The sequence below is a fragment of the Dreissena polymorpha genome, chromosome 11 (assembly GCF_020536995.1).
Source record: "Dreissena polymorpha isolate Duluth1 chromosome 11, UMN_Dpol_1.0, whole genome shotgun sequence".
In the NCBI taxonomy this organism is placed as follows: domain Eukaryota; kingdom Metazoa; phylum Mollusca; class Bivalvia; order Myida; family Dreissenidae; genus Dreissena; species Dreissena polymorpha.
This window is the reverse complement of record NC_068365.1, coordinates 43,025,637-43,045,609: the sequence shown is the minus strand read 5'-3', so window position 1 is coordinate 43,045,609 and position 19,973 is coordinate 43,025,637. Positions and strand designations below refer to the sequence as shown.

General features: G+C 35.9%; 1 protein-coding gene across 1 annotated transcript; it reads left to right on the top strand.

The window, feature by feature from the left end:
• The first annotated feature begins 1,919 nt into the window (after positions 1 to 1,919).
• Positions 1,920 to 17,865, top strand: LOC127850892 (ras-related and estrogen-regulated growth inhibitor-like). The gene is made up of 5 exons (XM_052384283.1): positions 1,920 to 2,916; positions 11,345 to 11,475; positions 15,429 to 15,530; positions 15,867 to 15,975; positions 17,433 to 17,865. Exons 1-5 carry the CDS (start codon positions 2,775 to 2,777, stop codon positions 17,609 to 17,611), a joined length of 663 nt encoding a protein of 220 aa, XP_052240243.1. The 5' UTR covers positions 1,920 to 2,774; the 3' UTR covers positions 17,612 to 17,865.
• Positions 17,866 to 19,973: the final 2,108 nt, after the last annotated feature.

Sequence of the window (19,973 nt, the reverse complement as noted above, 5' to 3'; positions counted from 1 at the left end):
AGGGAGACAAGTAGATCTACATGTAGATCTATGTAAACTTGTAACAGCAAGTCACGTGAAAAGAAGCGAGCTAGAATCTATGCCCATAAAAAGAAGTAGAGTTGATAATTGGAAGATATGTCCTTTGAACACGACCAGATTCCATTGTCTGAGAAGTATGTCAATATGAAATGCAGATTTCTAACACCTCATCCCCTCAGGATCAACTTTTTAATGCGTTTTTTGAAGATGAAGCATTTTTTTCATGTTAAAAAAAGTATAGGCCCGGACCAGCTGTGCCTAATAGCAGCTACGCCCCTGAAAGGGTAAAAATGAAGACGTACCGTAGTTACTTTAAAAGTTCCACGTCAAATGTTAGAGAAAATGTTAGCGTTTATTCTCTGATTTTTTTTACTATCAAAATATATCAAAATATGGATGTTTGCATCCAAATTTAAGTAGTATACATATGTTTCGTTAAAGCGAGATTATACGATTTTGTCAAATATTTATGCATTTATATAAAATTTGTGAAAAACTTATTATACAATTATTTCAATATAAATTAAAATAAAAGTTACGAAGAACATTTGTCGAAAAATGCGAAATAAGCCAGATATTTAATTATGAAGTCGAAAATGTCTGTACAGTCGAATTCGCCAGCATGTATATCTTGCATGTACGATGTGAATCTAAATTTAGTTTAACGGTTCATTTTAAATTCCTGCAACGATATATATCCATACGACACACGAACACTAACTCTGATCCTAATAAAAAGACGAATGCTTCGGTTATTGTAGGAAAATATGTACGAAATATAGTCGTCACAATCGGCTCGGGGCGCTAATTTGTCTTTGCTGCATTTTATGAAATTCGTCTTCAATGTTTAAATTGTCTTGCCTATTTTGTGTTATTGTAACATATTTCATCAATATATTCCAATTTAACACATATACAAATAGTATAATCTCGCTTTAACAAAGGACGTTGTCCCTCCAAATTAAGAAATATACAGTATGCAGAGTGATATTGAATTTCATACTATCTGTATCAATTGTGTCGCGTTCTGAGAAAACTGGGCATAATACCTGTGCGTAAAGTGTCGTCCCAGATTAGCCTGTTCAGTCCGCACAGGCTAATCAGGGACGACACTTTCCGCCTAAACAAGATTTTCGGTCAGAAGGGACTTCCTTCAAACGAAAAATACCAAACAAAAAGCGGAAAGTGTCGTCCCTGATTAGCCTATGCGGACTGCACAGGCTAATATGGGACGACACTTTAAGCACATGCATTCTGCACAGTTTTCTCAGAACGCGACACAATTAATAACATGACATTACGGTATTATGTTTCTTACCTACAAATGCCCTAGGATTTTAAATTCGTTTTATTTTAACATTTGTATCAAACAAAATATTGAAAAAAAATCTTAAAAGCAAAACAACACAATTAATATGTGTACACAAAAAAAGGCAAGAAATAATATATATCACCTTATGGAATATTAACATGTGCTCTATTTGTATATGTATAAATGAGTTCTAGTCCTACATCTACACTTAACTTTACCCCAGGTACTTGATAGGAATTAGCTTGCGTATATAAGGCATATTGCGTTTGTTTATTCTTGTAGAAAAGCTAGGCATTTACCGGCACGTGGCGAACGCCTTTCTGTTTTTTTTTTCCTCATATCTTATCAATATACCAATGTCGGTAGGCAGTGATTGTTGCTTGTGTAATAATTAAGAGTGATTGCTAAACGCAAGTGCATATTACAGGGGATTGTTATTCCGACCTACCGTTCGCAAACTTTGAAAAAAAATCGTTTTTGTTATATTTGGTTAACTTAGTTTCATGTTAATAATTATTCTTAGACATTGTAGGTTTGAACAGGGACGTGCTCTGTGAAAAGGGGGTTTAATGCATGTGCGTAAAGTGTCGTCCCAGATTAGCCTGTGCAGTCCACACAGGCTAATCAGGGGCGACACTTTCCACATTATGATATTTTCTGTTTAAAGAAAGTATCTTCTTAGCAAAAATGTAGTTTATGCGGAAAGTGTCGTCCCTAATTAGACTGTGCGGACTTCACAGGCTAATGTGGGACGACCCTTTACGCACATGAATTAACCCCCCTTTTAAACAGAGCACGGTCAATATTACGTTTAACGATATCATGTGTTATTAAAAACAAAAAATCTAAGGTGTAACAATGTGTCTTAATGAAAAGTAACTTTGAATACAAAGAAAATGTATGCTGTGAATATAACTTTTTTCTGTATTTGACGGGAGGAGCAAAAACAATTACAACGGAATGCTGTATTGTTTTCCTGCATTGTTGCGCGATCGGCGGATTATTTTCTTTAGTGCTTTGGTGATTTGATCTCGAAAGTCTTAAAGCGGACAGTCTGAAACGGCATGACGTACTCTTTCAAACGGTGGATGACAATCTAAAACCGTTGCACATTAACTTATTTCATAAATGTATTCATATGTTTTTGCGCAGTTTGCATTGTAAAGTATACACCAGGATTATTTTCAAATCAATACCAATAAATAGTCGTTTACTACGATGAAAACAAGTTTTGAGACGTAAATGTAGTAATATATATCAAACTTGTTAAAAAGCTATAAAAATGCAACGTGGACGATACTGTTGAACTAAGTTATCATTAAATTCTCAAACAAACATAACGCAGTCATAAATATTCCGTTTCATTAACTTAATATGTAAGTGAGAGATTTGGACAGAATCAAACAAACTTATTGTTGCCGACGTATCGACCGACGTGACGATGAGCGGAGGACCTGTTGGGGGTCTGGGGGACAGCCCCGCCGGCGCCGGCCCGGCACTGAAGCCGTACCTGAAGCGGAAGAAGTCCTCCCTGGGAGAAACAAAGATCGCAGTTCTTGGCGCGGAAGGAGTCGGTAAAAGCGGTACGAATATATCTTTATCAAAAAGTGTGTTTGTTATGTTGTTATGAGTATATATAAACTGTTAAAAAAATTAGTCAGTGGGATTCATTATAAAGAATAACGCAGTTTATTTTATTTTCGTTTATATTGTTCATTAATGCAAAGTTTTGATTTAACAAAACTATAGCGCTAAACTGTGTTCCTCATAATTACATCGCTATGGGAAAACGGCCTGCAAGTGCGTAAAGTGCCGTCCCAGATTAGCCTGTGTAGATTGCACAGGCTAATCAGGTACAACACTTTCCGATGTTATGGTATATTTGCGTACAGGAGGTCTCTTCCAGTTAAGGTGGAGAGTGTCACCCCTGATTAGCCTGTGCAGACTGCACATACAACTATGAGACGACAATGTACGCATTCGCATTAAGGCCGTTTCTTCCAGAACGCGGCTCAATTTGATTATAAGCAATAACTCATAGCTTTCATATACACATTTTTATGCTTCCCAATATACAAATCTTGTGAATGGATATGAATATATCACATCTTACAATAAAATACGATAAGATGCAAATAGAGTATCATCAACTCGCCATATACTTTTATAGACAGTTAAACCATATGCAACAAATAAACGATATGCAACAAAAACGATATGCAACAAACGCACTTCAGCACTCAACAAAGTTTGCAAAAGTATATTCTTGATAAGTTGCTATTTATTGAAGCAAATCAACCGGCCTATCTGTATTTTTCTACTAAATACGTTCTTAGACGAGCAACCAGTTCCCCAAGAACAAGCGTAGACTAATTGATAAAGGCTTTACGGCATTACACTCTCAATAATGTTTTATGAGTTGGCGTCTTATCAATCTAAAATTATGTGATGGTAAGTGACATCTTAATTATACCATGCGGCATTTGTTAACACAGATACGTTCACTGGAGGCGCATGTTAACATAAACTACTCTACTATATATAAGACATACGTTTGATTTCTAAAGCAAATCTATGGCCTCTAGATTTGATAGTGTGAGATGTTTTGGTTATACAAAAATGGTAATTTTACAATAAGTTTTTTAAAAGAACTCATACTTACCAATACCGACAGATCTTTCATTATTGTCATTCAGGTTGCAGGTCTTCGACATTGGACTCATATCTATTGTTTTCCGTAGTTTTTGTATAAGTATCTGATATGAATTATCATATTAAATCTTTTGTTGACGTATTTGTTTTCCTTTGACATCATCTTACATCAAGCGACCGATTTTGAGCTTAAGCTAAACATTTCTGTTCAGGATATTCGGGCGTCAAATTGTTAAAAAAATTATGCCATCATGAAAACATTCGTTGATCGACTGCGCAGAGTAAAGTACTTATCCGAATGTCGCGAATTCTCTTCCTAGCCATAGCCCGTCCTAGCCCGTCCGCATAACTTTTACGTGGGCCGGTCACTTCACTTTCTAAGGCCAGTTCTAGCACTACCTTTGATATAAGTGAGGCATTTGCCAGTAATTAGAATATGGTAGAATGTGAAGAAAAAAATGTGAGAAGGCACACTGACAGCCGGTTTTTGATTGAATTACTGATGATACGATTAGAAATCCAAATTAAGAAAAACCTATACATTAATAATACTGTTTAGAAGGTGACTAGCTGTGTACCAAATCAGCCTCGTTTTGGAAAATGGGTTTTCATAGATATTGTGTCGTCCCAGATTAGCATGTGAGGTCCGAACAGGCTTTCCAGTTACGACAGTTTCCACTTTAATTGTATTTGTCTTCTTTTTTCTAAGCGAAACTTGAGTAGAGGCGGAAAGTGTGGTCCCTGATTAGCCTGTCCGTACTGCACATGCTAAGCTGGGCGACACTTTATGCAAATGCTATAAGCCCCGTGAGCGGTGCTGATTATTTACAAAAACACAAGAGGAGAACTAAACCCTTAATCCCACCAGCTGTCTGATTAGTTTACACCAGTACCTAGCAGCTGGATAAACTGTTTACATTTCTAGGATTGAAAACAAGAAGGCGCGAAATGCTATTGAACTAAACAAATCTTAGCACCTTTTGGTTTTTAAGCCTTTGTAACGTAAGTTTTTTTTACGTGGATGGAAATATCACGGCCTGTATACTATAAACTGTTTCTGACCGAGCACAAATTTCACGCGTACCATTTGCTAAGCATTGACCGTTCCAAAGCGATGACCTTAGTTTTTCCCATGTGTGCGTGCTATTATGTACCTGTGTGGGTCGTATGATGCATGGTTTTGTGTTTGTTACTGTTTTGCTTATGATCCGTGACATAAATATTCATTCCGTGACACATATTTAATTATGCGCGACAGTTTCGGTATTGTAGAAATGCTAAGCGAAACGACAAAGATTAATTAATGTATCACATAATACACAGGGCAGCAAATAGCACTGTTGACTTCAGTTATATTGATTTCTGTTTCATGTATTATATAATGTATTATTTAATGTATTATTATTAAATATACATATATATACTTTGGTTATATCAAACACTTCACAAAAGAACTGCGAGACAGTTATTATGCCTGTAATTTAGCCATTGATGTCAAAAGTATATTTTATTTTATTTTAGTTGAGAGTATGTGCTATTAAAACTAAAACTTATTTTCAAAATGACACTAGTACATACCGATGTATGGTTGTCATGAAATTGGTTAAACATTGTAGGTGGACATATATACGCACAGAGTTTCCAAACAAACGGGCGGTGATCGTTTGTAACGGTTTTACTTTGACGAATCCTGATTGAGTGCGATATAAAGTTTAGTGTTTGGATCTTAAAAGTCCCCAGATAATTGTTAACGAACAATAATAGCACACGCTCCTATGAGCGTAAGTATCGTATTTATAATCTCTTAATTTCTTCTTCTTTTTTTTCAACGCATATTTAGGCGTAAAACGCGTTAAAGAAACGAAATGAACTAGAATAGCTCAAATATTAGATATTGCAATTGGTGTGAGGTATATTCAAAGTAAGTAGAATCATTTAATGTCAGAATTAAACAAAGTATATAATTGGGCCTTGCTCTGTGAAAAGAGGGTTTGATGTGCGTAAAGTGTCGTCCCAGATTACCACGTGAAGTCCGCACAGGATAATCAGGGACGTTACTTTCCGCTTTTATGATATTCTTCGTTAAAGGAAAGTCTCTTCTTAGCAAACATTCAGTTTAGGCCAAAAGTGTCGTCCCTGATTAGCCTGTGCCAATGTGGAAATTTAACAAACTTTTCCAATAGGAAATTAACCGTCCTTAGTGAGTCTGGGGTGAGTAAGCCGCTATTAGTAATTGAGACAATCATCACCAGCTCAGAGGCCTTCGGGACGTATGGAGGGCCGTTCTTTAAATATAGGGGTTGCTGTGAGATAAGCAAGGCCGTCGAAAACAAATACACAGCTTTGGACTAACCGGCAGTGTTTCGATCCGAATGGACTTAATGGGTAGCGGCGCTCGAAAACTAGAAGTGAGATTATATTTCTTAAACCATGAACCCATGACAACGAAATGTTTGAACGTAAAGTACAGAGCTCATCCATTTAGTCGGACGTCTGGCTTTCAGTATTGGTAATTCATATTCGTCTGTACATATCAATAAATTATCATATTAGTAAAATTTCCCTGGAAAATCCACGGACCGTTCATGTTTAATTCAATATGACTGTCAAATGGCTAAGTATGTTCTGTAAATTGTACAATTGTTTATCAACTTCGGGGTCTGAACAGATTGAGTCCTTAATCTCGAACTCATGTTTCGCCATGTACTGTGCATGTTCGAAGTTATACATGTACAGTTTTGCACGAGACTCTTTAATTGCAGTAACCTTTGGAACCACAGTGTGCAATGTTGGCAAAATTGGTACAGCATATACATGTGAACTCATTATTCGCGGAATTCCGTTAGTATGTGTTTGTTGACGTTTTAAGTTATCGCTTCTTTCTGAACAGCATCAGCAAATATGCAAATGTCATTAGTTGTTTCAATAAAGGATGCTAACACTATGTATGGAATGGTGCGAACAAACTTACTTGAATATTTGGTAGATATATCGGCGGAACCAAATAAATGTGCAAAAGAAACATGTTTTTTTGAAATGCATAGTGGTATAACAACCGTAAAAATCGTTGTGCTCAATATTTTATTATATCAATACTCTGACATTGACCTGATACAAGAAAGTCTGATATATGAGGAATATAACATGAGAGTTGTTTTCCTGTGGTTGGCGTAATGTTTGTCAGTAATTGACTTTGTATTTCACGAGCCCATTATCAACGAGTGCGATGCAAGCCATCGAAAATCCCCAATCGTGACATATTCCATTCATTGTGTACCTACTCACATTAAAAACGACATTTTAAGTCACGAACTCAACAAATCACGTACATATTTCTAACATGAACACACCTTTAAATTGAACAACTCGAATACATACATGCCATCATGACGTCATAATGATGTGTATAAACAGTCTGGTTTCGCAGCCGTTTAATAACGAAACGGTGGTCAACCAGTGAGATACGGAATTCGTATCTGGTCTTCTCCATTTGATACAAAAGTACACCAGGGTTTAGATCAAATTATCTATAGGAATATATTTGTTATCAGGTTATCATTAGGTGTGTATATCAGTCAATGTTTGGAGGTACGTAACATAAATCGGAATTGACTATGAAGTCATATGTTTCTATAGAAATTAATCATATCCACCAAAACAACGCTTTGATACCAAGATGTTTTACATTTGAGAAACAAACAGCAATAAAACACAGCATCAATATATTTTACAAATCGATTTATAATTTCTTTAAAAACGGGGGCGTCGAGGTACGATACATAGAACAGCAAGGTACTACAAGAATCGCCGTTATTTTATTTTATGACATGCTTCACCACCAGATACATAGCAAAACGATGGGGTAAAATCCGTTAGTCAAAATGGGTTTATGAATGCACTGTTACATGTTTTTACATCCATTTTATTAGTATTATGGCAGTTATATAAATAATAAAGCCCCTTATTGTCATTGCAGAAAATAGTGATATGAGTGTCTATTGTATGTTTCTTGTTTGTTTTTGGTTTATTAAACAAACTAACAATGTTATAAGGCGTGGTTTGAGCTGGAATGCACGTGATATAGACAATCGACAATAGCTAAATAAAGCGCAAAAAAAACATTTGAACGAGAATCAATCATGCCATGAAATGTACATAACCAACGAAAGTCAAGATATTGTAAAATGCGGTTATCATTCACGGAAATCACTAAAAGGAAACTCAAGATAACCGACACTTTAGTGTAGTATATTTGTAACGCGTTTCTATTTGCGTTCCTCGTTCTGTTAATCTTTATTAGTTACGCTTTATTGTTTAAAACTGCGGAATCGAAAGACTTTATCAGCTGGATTGACAGTTCACATCCATTTTGTAACATATGAGTTTTGGTAAGGCGTTACAATACGTGTGTAAGGCAAACATTGATATTTGATGTTCATCTTTGTTCCAGTAGTTAATTACCGTGACATCTATTTTCTGTTAGCGATAAACACTCGATAATCTATTGAAATCAACAACTGGAATTATTTTGCGTAACGTTGACAGTTAAAAGAAGTATAACATGAGACGTTATTGCAAATTACCCTTAATGACTCTTTTCCTGACCTATTGAACCTCAAACCAAAATACACTGTACAAAAAATGAACAGAAAGGGAACAACATATTTCTTCTTTAAGAACAGATGTACACAAGGAATGCACTCATCACTTTATCTGGAAAACTCATTAATGAACTTCAGTGAAAAACGCGCGTAACATCAATTAACATATCATCGCTGCGATAATGAAAGTCCCAGGTGTTCATGTACATTACATTTTGCATATATTTCCAATGCTTTTAAATAAATACTTGTATACTAAGTCTTCTCATAAACAAGTCATATATTGGTGCAGCAAAGTTCACATACGTACATGTATGCTGTTAACCCTTAAAGCGCTGGAGCTGAATTTTAAAGGCCTTTGCAAACAGTTTGGATCCAGATGAGACGCCACAGAACGTGACGTCTCATCTGGATCCAAACTGTTTGCTATTCTGATAGTATTCTTTGAAAAAAATTCGAAGAAAATGCTAATTTTAGAAATTCAACAGACGACATTTTAGCAGACGACAAATTACCCAGCATGCAAAGGGTTAAAATGCTGAGATTATTTAACTACAGACTGTTGTGAACTATTTATTACACTTTAAACGTTGAATACTAGATTTACAATTGTTATTGATGATTCAATTGCAACAAGTATATTCTACTTTCATCCTTTAAAGTAAATGCAATACTTTACGATCTCAAAAAAATCGTTTTATCATGGCACAAGTTCTACATTTAAATACGAATAAATTATGAAAAGAAATGCGAGAATTTTATTGTGCCAAACATTATTTGGTATTCCTTTAAGTTGTTCAACTCTTTCATGCGTTATATCAACCGTTCCACGGATGTGACCCCATTTGTAATAGGTTCGTTTGTTTGTTCCACTTGTCCCATCAAACAGACTTTATTGTGGTATTAATGATTCCTGTCTTGTTAATTTTTTAATTGTTCATTTTGGTAAGAGTAATGTATTTATGTAATATTTTCGATAATCTTATATCTTAAACGTTTAAGGACTAGAGGCCATGACAAAGTATTAGAAATAATGAAGAAAGCACAGTATGCCAGAAGTATTACAAAAAACAATCTTTGATTGACACGTAAACCGAGTTCTTGTCTTCGAGCATATTTTTGTAAATCAATCTTACATCTAGCTTTAAATGTGTTGGATTTAACGCATACACGCGGTTACAAGAAAATAATGTAAATAGTTGTCTTTTCATCAATTTGTTCAAGTTGAAAAATAAACTTTTTTTCTAATATAAAAATAAAATACAAAATGGCATGAAACATTTTAAAACGAAATTGTGTGTGCTACTTATAACATGTGTATGTTTGTTTTTTATTTTAAAGGGGCCTTTTCACAGATTTTGGCATATTTTGAAGTTTGTCATTAAATGCTTTTTATTGATAAATGTAAACATTGGATCTTAAAAGCTCCAGTAAAAAATCAAGAATACAATTTAAAAAAGGAATACAAAGTAGCCGGTACCAGGGCTCGAACCAGTGACCCCCGGCGTCCTTGAGTTAGTCTGAAGCAAAAACGCATTAGCCCACTCGGCTATTCCGCCGGGTATACACAGGACAAGTATTTTATACCTTATATAAGCAATCTTTGTAGTTTCGTAAATTAAACGACAACAACAGAACTTTCCAAATTATTCAATCGTTTCGCGTTGCAACGCTTTATAATTTTTAGGTTTTCAAATCGTCAAAAGATACATATAATGGTTAAATTGGACTATGGTTAATGTTCAGTAATACTGTAATACAGTAATTTGCGAATCTGAAACAACTTTTTTCAATTTTGTCAATTTACCAAACCGTGAAAAGATCCCTTTAAATAAAACATAGGGTACATAACATAATCATGTAAGACCTTAGTTTCTGAAACCGAAATAATTAACGAGTGTAATTTCAATTTCGAATGTGACTAGTGTTGCGTTATTTGTATGTGTGACAATGTGCGTTCAAATGAGCACATTTTCAACGGGCTTTGGATGCAACTTTAATATGATTATGAAGCAGTTTAATCTCATGGATCATGATACATTCATAACGCATTCCGACCTAATCGCAAACATAACAATCTATATTCAGCAAGAACGTGTTCTTTTTATATTTATTTATAAACGCTTTATAACAATAAGATTAACATATACGCAAGTAATTATGTGTTATATAATCATACAGGTATCTGCAATATTTCTTCCAGTTATCGAGGTTATATCAACAAACTCGTGAGAATCCAACAAATCCGACTTACCTGTGGCAAAAACGCCGTATCTTTCAAAATCGGCTAAGTTATACCACTACACGTGGTTTTCTGCTTTATGTTTGCCTATTTTGCACTGCATATGTGCACGCTTGTGTTATTTATTTTCCGAGGAAACAAATGAATGTCAAGTATTCGTAAGGGTTGCGCAGTATTGTGTTATATTATAGAGGTACAATAAAACTACAGGACAAAAGCATATTTCATTCATTCATTACGTATATAGCATGCGCATTAAGAAACCTTTTTATTCTTGGTCACACACAGTATACTATATGCAGTTAGAAGCAAGGTCATGTACATGTCAGGCGTTTCTGGGCGGATATGTTGGCGACTGAACGGAAAACAACATCGACATATATTTATTAAACAAAATCGATTTAAATACTGGTTACGACAATGTATTAAATGGCCTCTATGTTTTTAGCTAATTTCGTCGAACAACTATTAGACTCATGCGGCTTAATAGCAATAATGTTTCCATTTTGTTGACAGCGTTGTCGGTGCGGTTCATTACGAAGAGGTTCATAGGGGAGTACGACCAGACGGCCGAGTCAAAGTACAAATACAGTACGATGGTGGACGGGGAACAGATGGCGTTCGAAGTGCTCGACACTCGCTCTGTGGTAAGTACAGTACGGTGGTAGATAGGGAACAGATGGCGTTCGAGGTGCTCAGGGTCACAATTTACTAAAACATTCAATGTAAAAGCAACACCTTCAATGAAAAATGAAGTCAAACTTTTGCGCGTAGACACCCTTATAACCATACCAAGACGAATTGTTTTAAACAATAAAAATAGATCATGCAGTATGTAAGAAAGAACTCGACGCGAATCAACGGTCACTGTTTTACGGCCATCTTTTTACCGGCTTATTTTCAGTAGAAGAGGGTTTTTCGCCAACTGTCAGTCTCATGTAGTCTCCAACCTAAAAGCAACACAGTGAATTTCTAGTACACAACAATGTTTTCCCTACCATATGCACACAGAAATATTCAAACATGACAAATGACAGAGAATTGGTGTCTTGTTCTGAGAAAACTGGACATAATGCATGTGTGCAAAGTGTCGTCCCAGATTAGCATGTGCGGACTGCATCAGGGACGACACTTTCCGCTTAAACTAGATTTTCGGTAAAAGGGACTTCCTTTAAACGAAAAATACCATTAAAGCGGAAAGTGTCGTCCCTGATTAGCCTATGCGGACTGCACAGGCTAATATGAGACGACACTTTCCGCACATGCATTTTGCCCAATTTTCACAGAACAAGACACATTGTGTCTTCAAATACCGGCTAAATGATGCTCCCTCTTTTAGAAAGTACGTAGCTCTGTAGTTGTAGTAAGCAATTCTGTCGAGGTGTATAACAGATCAAACATTTATAATAACAATTCCGTATTGATCTGTTACAACGACTTAAAGATAGCATTCTTACAAAAAATTAACGCCACCGCACATGCGTTCGTCGACATGTTTGTTTAGATACCGTTCAGTACAAGAATGTTACCTATAACGTATCAGATATCGATAACGATTAGCGCGTGGGCGATACGTTCGCTTCCATGTGATGCTTACATAATTTGCAAGGCAATTTACGAGGTTAATTACAAAGAACCTGATATACGTGTTCGTCTGTTAACCTCATTAAAGCTTTTAACTGTTCATCCAAAGAAAATTACGCTGATGAGCGGGCGACTAGGTTAAACGTTCACCGAGGTATAAACAACAGGAGTTTCATACAATCCACACGTAAGTGAAGAATGAAAATGTTCAGATTCGAAATTATCCTGTTTAGTAATTTTGGTGTTAGTGTGTATGTTATTATATGAGAAAAAAAAACATCTTCGGATACACACTTTCAATTATTTACATTCCTTCAAGTTCTTAAATGGGGAAACGTAACCAGCTGCTAAAGGTATCAAGAAACAAAACAGCGATGTTTTCGTAAGATGAATATAATTTCCCCAAAATATATCAAAACGAAAAAATAAAATAACCACAGAATTACGAGGTACCGGGTAGTAAACGTCCTATTTTATTAGTGGTACACTGTCTTGAAGTGTAGTCGAGTAGCGCCATGTAACAACCACGATGTCGGATGTAGGTGTCGTTTAACAAACAAACGTCAACAAAATTCTGGCGCCTATCAATTCCGGCAACATGTTAAGGAATTAGTTCTCAAACAATCGCTAGCATTTTGTAGTTTGGTATTACTGTCTCTAATCGGACTTGTTCAGAGTTTTGCAACATAAGACTTTTACGAAGAATCGTTATTTAGAATTCGTACAAGCTTATTGATTTCTTTTTCATGTGGGACGAGCATATTTGCAGCCAAATAAATCGCTCATTACATAAAACGATTGCTTTGAACATGAACAAGATAATACATGCATAAAACATCGGCTTCTAGCCGATCTAATAGATTAATTTGTATTTTTCAAAAATAGATGGAGCCAATACCTAGAAGGTGGCGCTAAGAATAGAAGGTGGTGCAAATGCATATTTATAGCTATTTTTAAGTGACATATTTTATGTAATGGTTTCAATTTTGTTTACAGGACTTAGATAATTTTTGTAATTTGACTTCTTCAGCACATTTGAGTCGCGTGCTTTTTTTTTATTAGAAAAAAAGTTGTTTTCTAATAATGTATTGATGGATGTAAACGTTCGTCTTTGTAAGATAAAAACATTTAACATATATAATACATAAAAGTTAACGGAAAAGACCGAGCTATCTAATGTTTGGAGTTGGTAATGGGAAAAACAACATCTATGAGCCTAATTAAGATTCGTTTATCATGGCCTTTTTGTAAATTAAGCATTCAATTAAGGGACACAAGTCATCGTTTCAAGAAAAAGTATTATTTTATATTTAATTCGTGAATTATCATACTGTATACAAAAATTGCTGTTGATGAACTATTTTGATAATGTTGAGAATTTTGTCATTGGTTTTATTGAGTATTACAACTACTTGGTATACCGGTATATCGTACAATATGTTGTATTCATGTTGGTGACTTCTTAATTGAGTTGATAACTTATATATATAAATACATTCTTATTTATAAAAGAATGTGTTTTTTTTTCTGTAAAGAATTTGGCGTTCGTAGTACGTTGAAAAATAAAGTAAAAATAAAAAATAACATTATTTATCACATGTACGTCATGTGATGGCATTACGATACGAATGTTTATTGATACATCCTGCATTGGCACCATCTCCCATAATAAGCGCCATCTCCTAAGCATTGGCTCCATCTCTTTTGGAAAATGCAAAATTATCTACTACATCGGCAAGAAGCCAATATTTTTGTGACTGGAGCATCTAATGTCGTTAGCGATTGAATTGGGTGGAAATTTGCTCGTCACACAGGAAAACCTCATCGAAATGCTTTTTAAAACTCCACCATGCCACAACTGATAAAGGTTCTCACGTTTTTAAATGGGTTGAGAATGTACGTTTCTTTACATTTTCGGATGAATTGATCTTCGCTAATTCGCACTACATTGCCCGATTTTAAAAATAATGCGATGTATGCTGAAAAAACATATAAAACATAATCAACCTGTAACATCATTCATGAAATTTCAAAACATTCGGGCCTGCGCGCCACCTCGGAAGTTGCATGGACTAAATTATTATTGCATCTCAAAAAGAGGTGGTGCCCGTGATTAACGGCCGTGTAAATGCACTTTATTACACGCAAATTATATGGCAGTGACCGAGTGGTTAAAAAGAATGTTTTTGGTTGGAATGCCAGAATCGTTTTTTAAATTTTGATTTCAAACATTTATTATTTATTGAGGTTTGCACACGAATGGCTATTCACCATCATGTTTAAGTTATATGAAAAGAAACTATTAAAAAGCATATCATGCGACCGAATAAAATTATCACAACTTTTCTGTTTGTAGTTACTTTGAAAATGGATAAAGTAAACATAGAGAAGAGCAAAACAAAAAAACGGCGAATGATTATTTTTTAAATTTTTGACTCGAATCTGATACATTTAGGTTAGAGAAGAAATTATAAAGAAAATTGATAACACCGATGCACCGATGTACACATACATTACATGCAGTATTTTCTGCCCGTTACTCGGAGTACTTTCATCAAGAAATCGCTAAAGCATATGCAGCAAATCAATAACACTATCAACCACCAAGAAATTATTCACGCCTTGACAAATGAATAGAAGGCTACCTTTTTAATTATGTTTATCTGTAAGCGATAGTAATACAATACTAAAACATTACAGCATTAGTATCATGAAAATAGCCATAGGCCGTGCTCTGTGAAAAATGGGTTTAATGCATGTGCGTAAAGTGTCGTCCAAGATTAGCCTGTGCAGTCCGCACAGGCTAATCAGGGACAACACTTTCCGCCTTAACTGGAATTTTGCTAAGAAGAGACTTTCTTGAAACGAAAAATATCATAAAAGCGAAAAGTGTCGTCCCTGATTAGCCTGTGCGGACTGCACAGGCTAATCTGGGACGACACTTTACGCACATGCATTAAACCCTCTTTTCACAGAGCACGCTCCAATCTATTTCATGTTTGTTGTTTTATTCCAGAACGATGATTGTGGGGCCCGTGAGGACGTGTTGCGCTGGGCGGACGGATACGTTTTAGTGTACTCGGTTGTTTTCCGGAAGTCTTTCGAACTACTTAAAGAGGTTATTGATTTTATCAAAACAGTGCAAACGTTTTGTATTAAACACATTATCATGGTCCGTTCAACGTCAAGTACATTGTTGTAGCAACAACTTGTGTATACTGAAAGATCCCCGATTTAAATGATACGATTATCTAAGATTGACTGAGAAGATACAATAATAATTCACTTAAAACATACCCTTGTCGCCATCGTCTGACGCTGCTTTCGTAACTTCTCAAGCATTTGATTCATTGGCGAATTACATAGTAAACATCAGACAACTACAGCAAAATGAAAATCGAATGATAAAGTTACGTTTTAAATTGACAACTATATTTCCCATATCGTCGCCTAGGTACAGAAGCGAGTGGAAGACTACCGGAAAGGTGCTGCTAGCGTTCCCATAGTAATTCTGGCCAACAAAGCCGACCTTGCTCACATGAGACAGGTCACGCGGGAGGAGGGTAAGACAATAATTGATGCGTCATGCGTAAATGTGTCTAAGCCATATGCAGCATTCGCGCAGTCTAGTCAGGAACTACTCTTACCGCTTTAAAGCCACGCCAAGTTTCGCGGTCTTATAAGTGGACGGCGTAGCTCATAACCTGACTACGCTTATTGTATAAGACCCTTTTTCGCATGAAGCGTCGAATTTATGTAGAATCGGTATATACTACACCATAAATTCATTTAAAAGGTACATGTACACCTAATTTGGAAGTCAAGTTTCCCCCCATCCGTCAGTCCGCAAAACGGGATAAACCCAGTGATGAAACACTTTATTCTTAACTTTAGGAGTATGCACCAACTTTAATTGTTCGCTACAGGTATAAAGTCACATTAACTTAAAGTATACGATATTAGAACAAAATGATAGTTATTCAAAGACATTATATATTTTAATCAGAAATAACAAAGTTTTCTTTATCTAGTAACTCATTATTCCAGATACAATCATTTGTGAACTTTTATTTACTTTGCACCATAATTATCACTACCCCATTGAGTGTATGCTCTAGCCTCTAAATGTCCTAATGTACAGTATTAAAATGTCAATAAATGTAGGTATGCGTGCGTTGAATATTTGATTTAAAGGGATCAAGGTTTTGTAAAGGTCGGCATGTAACAAATAGTATGTGTAACTATTCTTTATGATCGTTATTGATCAAGTCCAAGCAGAACATGTTTTAAGACAATATAATAAGTTTTTTATTTCATAATCAATAGGTTACCCAATGAATGAACATATAGATCTTGACTTGACTTTATTGTTTGTCTTTTTGGGAGTTTGCCAATCAGTTGGTAGAGCGTAGGACTTTAACATGCGAGGGTCGCGAGCTTACTGCCCGGTCGGGTCGCGAGCTTACTGCCCGGTCGGGTCGCGAGCTTACTGCCCGGTCGGGTCGCGAGCTTACTGCCCGGTCGGGTCGCGAGCTTACTGCCCGGTCGGGTCGCGAGCTTACTGCCCGGTCGGGTCGCGAGCTTACTGCCCGGTCCGTCCACACACCTTGTTGGGTCTGTCATTAAATCCTTCATTGGCCATATTTTCCCTACCGTTGATTCCAGTAGGGTGGTAGCCAGTTGCTGGCATAGGTATGTGCGCTTACCACAGGTAAACCAGCGATCACAGGAAAGATAGAGTTAGTTACCGGACCGCAGTGATATAACGGAGAGACTGTTGATAGTGGCGAAAAAAACAACAACTAAACAAACATACATATATGAACAATTTTATGCTTCCACTGATTTTAAGAAAACAAATTGGATTATGCAAACACGTGCTATAAGCAATTAAAAATAAGCCTACAATCAGCCTTATCAAACCTTGACTGACAAGAACTAACTGGGCCCACTTGCACAGAAGCCGTGTTTGTGTCGGCTCTTATATGCCCGCGCTAGTATTCATGTTTTTTTATTTCAGGTCAACTCTTTGCAGCCTCTCTCGGGTGTCCGTTCATCGAGTTGTCTGCGTCCGAAGACGTCAGTGACGTCACAGAGGCATTCCACTCCCTTTGTAGAGACATTGTGGAATATAAACGAAGGTCTAGGACATTTTTTGGCAGGGTACTTGGGGCGTTAGGCAGAGAGAAGGTTTCGTAGGACGTGTTTTAGAAAAAAAAAGTTTAGAAAAAAAAGTTTTGACAGTTTGAGTAAAACTGTTTGATGTTGTAGTGTTTCATTTTGTGTTTGCCGTATGATTGTCATGCTCTAGTAGCAGAGAGTGCATGGTGAGGTTAACATTACTTAGGAATATTGTATAGTCTTTATAAATCATTTATGTTGATTGGTTGTTGTATTAAACAAAAAAGAGCAAAACCGATGGATGTTCCGTGGTCGTGCTCTTTGAAAATTAACGAGTTTTTGTGGAAACGATTTTATTATTGAAAGGACAATAACGTTTCAAAAATCTAAATGAAGCTGAACGAAATAACAGTTAGCATTTGTCAACCGTGTCGTGAAAAGAATAAAGATTTGTTCATGTGACACAGACTATTGGAATTCATACGAAAAAGTCATATTATTAATCGAATGACAAAAACTTCCTCTAGCGGATCGATCTATAAATACACATGTAGACCCAATATGGATGCTGCATATGACGAGCCTCCACTATCGGATCTTTAATGTTTGAGATCAAACGCGAAAAGGAAATATTATTCGAAGGGCAATTACTCAATAACATTAACAATGAAAAATCATTAGAACGAAATGACATTAGATCTACTATGCCTATTCTTAACGGAAAGCGCACATAAACCTTCATCGAATTATGATCACGAGGTTCATGCGATCTCTCGCATAAACTAAAACTTAATTAGAAAATTATATAATGAAACATTATATATAATCAAAGGCCAATAGTTACCTGAACAAATAATTGAACGGAACGAGCGCAAATCCACCAAATATGGATTAACATATCAACAGATTCATTTTATTTTGATCATTAATGATTGAGTACTCGCGCGGAATCGACAAGTGACATATTAATAATCAGAGGGCAATAAGGCCCTTATAAAATCAGTGGAGATCAACGACCTGACAAGGATAAGCATGCCCACCTTATAAGGATGCTTCATATCCTTTTCGATAATAAAAGGGCAACAACTCCATGAAAAATCGTGCCCAATTAATCGAGATGCTGCATATAAAGTTTCTTCAAAGTCGGATCACTAGTCTCTGGGATCTCGAGCTGTGGAAAGGTGTTTTGAACAGAAAGACGGACGGACAGATGGACGAACATCGAGAATGACGGAAATGATTTTCCGGGAAATTTGCGTCAGACAAACCAACACAAAATTCCATCAAAATTGGAATTCGTACATACGCACAAAGTGATACCGGTACAAGTATGCTCTCTTCATTCGAGGAACATACAAATCATAACTCAGGGAGGCATATGTGTCGTTCCAGAGTAGCATGTGCTGGCCGCACTGGTTATTCCAAGACGACACTTTTCGCCTAAAAAAGAAAAGCGGGAAGTGTCGGCCCAGATTAGCCTGTGCGGACTGTACAAGCTAATCTGGGCGACACTTTACGCACATGCATTAAACCCCCTTTTCACAGAGCGAGACTCATGCATGAAGTTTCATCTCAATATCTAAAATTGGAATGGATGCATAAAATGCGCACGAAAAATAACATTGTAAGAACAATAACGAAGAACATGTAATGCTACTTTTACTCTGCTCTTCCTCAATAAGTCATTTATCAATCTATGAAGTTAAATTTGAACCCATTAAATACTTTTCAAGTTATGTTTTGCACAAACATTTTATAGTAAATCATAGTATTCTGAACAAATAAATAAACAACTGGTAAGAACTAAAAACACTGTATTTAACAAGTTTTGGTCTGTGCACCTGGTGCTCTTACTCTCAATGTGCTAATTTAAAAAGAGCACTAATTCTGTAACTATTGCAGATATATTTATATTCCTTAACCACAACATGTACGTCAATCTTTGTAGTACATCTATTAGTTAATAAATACTTTGAATACTTTGAATACCTTCAAAACGTGCAGTTATGCTATACACAATGAAAAACAAATCACAAAAAGGCAATGGTCAATTACTACAAAATACCGATCAGATAGTTGTGGTTTATGTACTTTGCACTTCCTTACAATATTCCTCTTTTAATGTACACAGTTTTTATAGATACTTTCAATGACACATTCACCTTAAAATTCTTTTTGAAAATAAGCATATGATATGTGATCAAAGAGTTAAAACTCCTGAAAATCCATTTGAGCAGAACCATCTTAGAATATACCAGTTCACATGTGCACACAATAAGGAAACCGAATACAAAGTTTCGTCAAATTCAGATATTAAATTCATGAAAATGCGTTTGGAAACTATCAATAGCTTAGTCTTAACCGTAATTCAAGTGAAATAGTCTGAAAGATCAATGGACCGTAACAACATGGCAATTTGCTTATGTCCACACTATGTGGT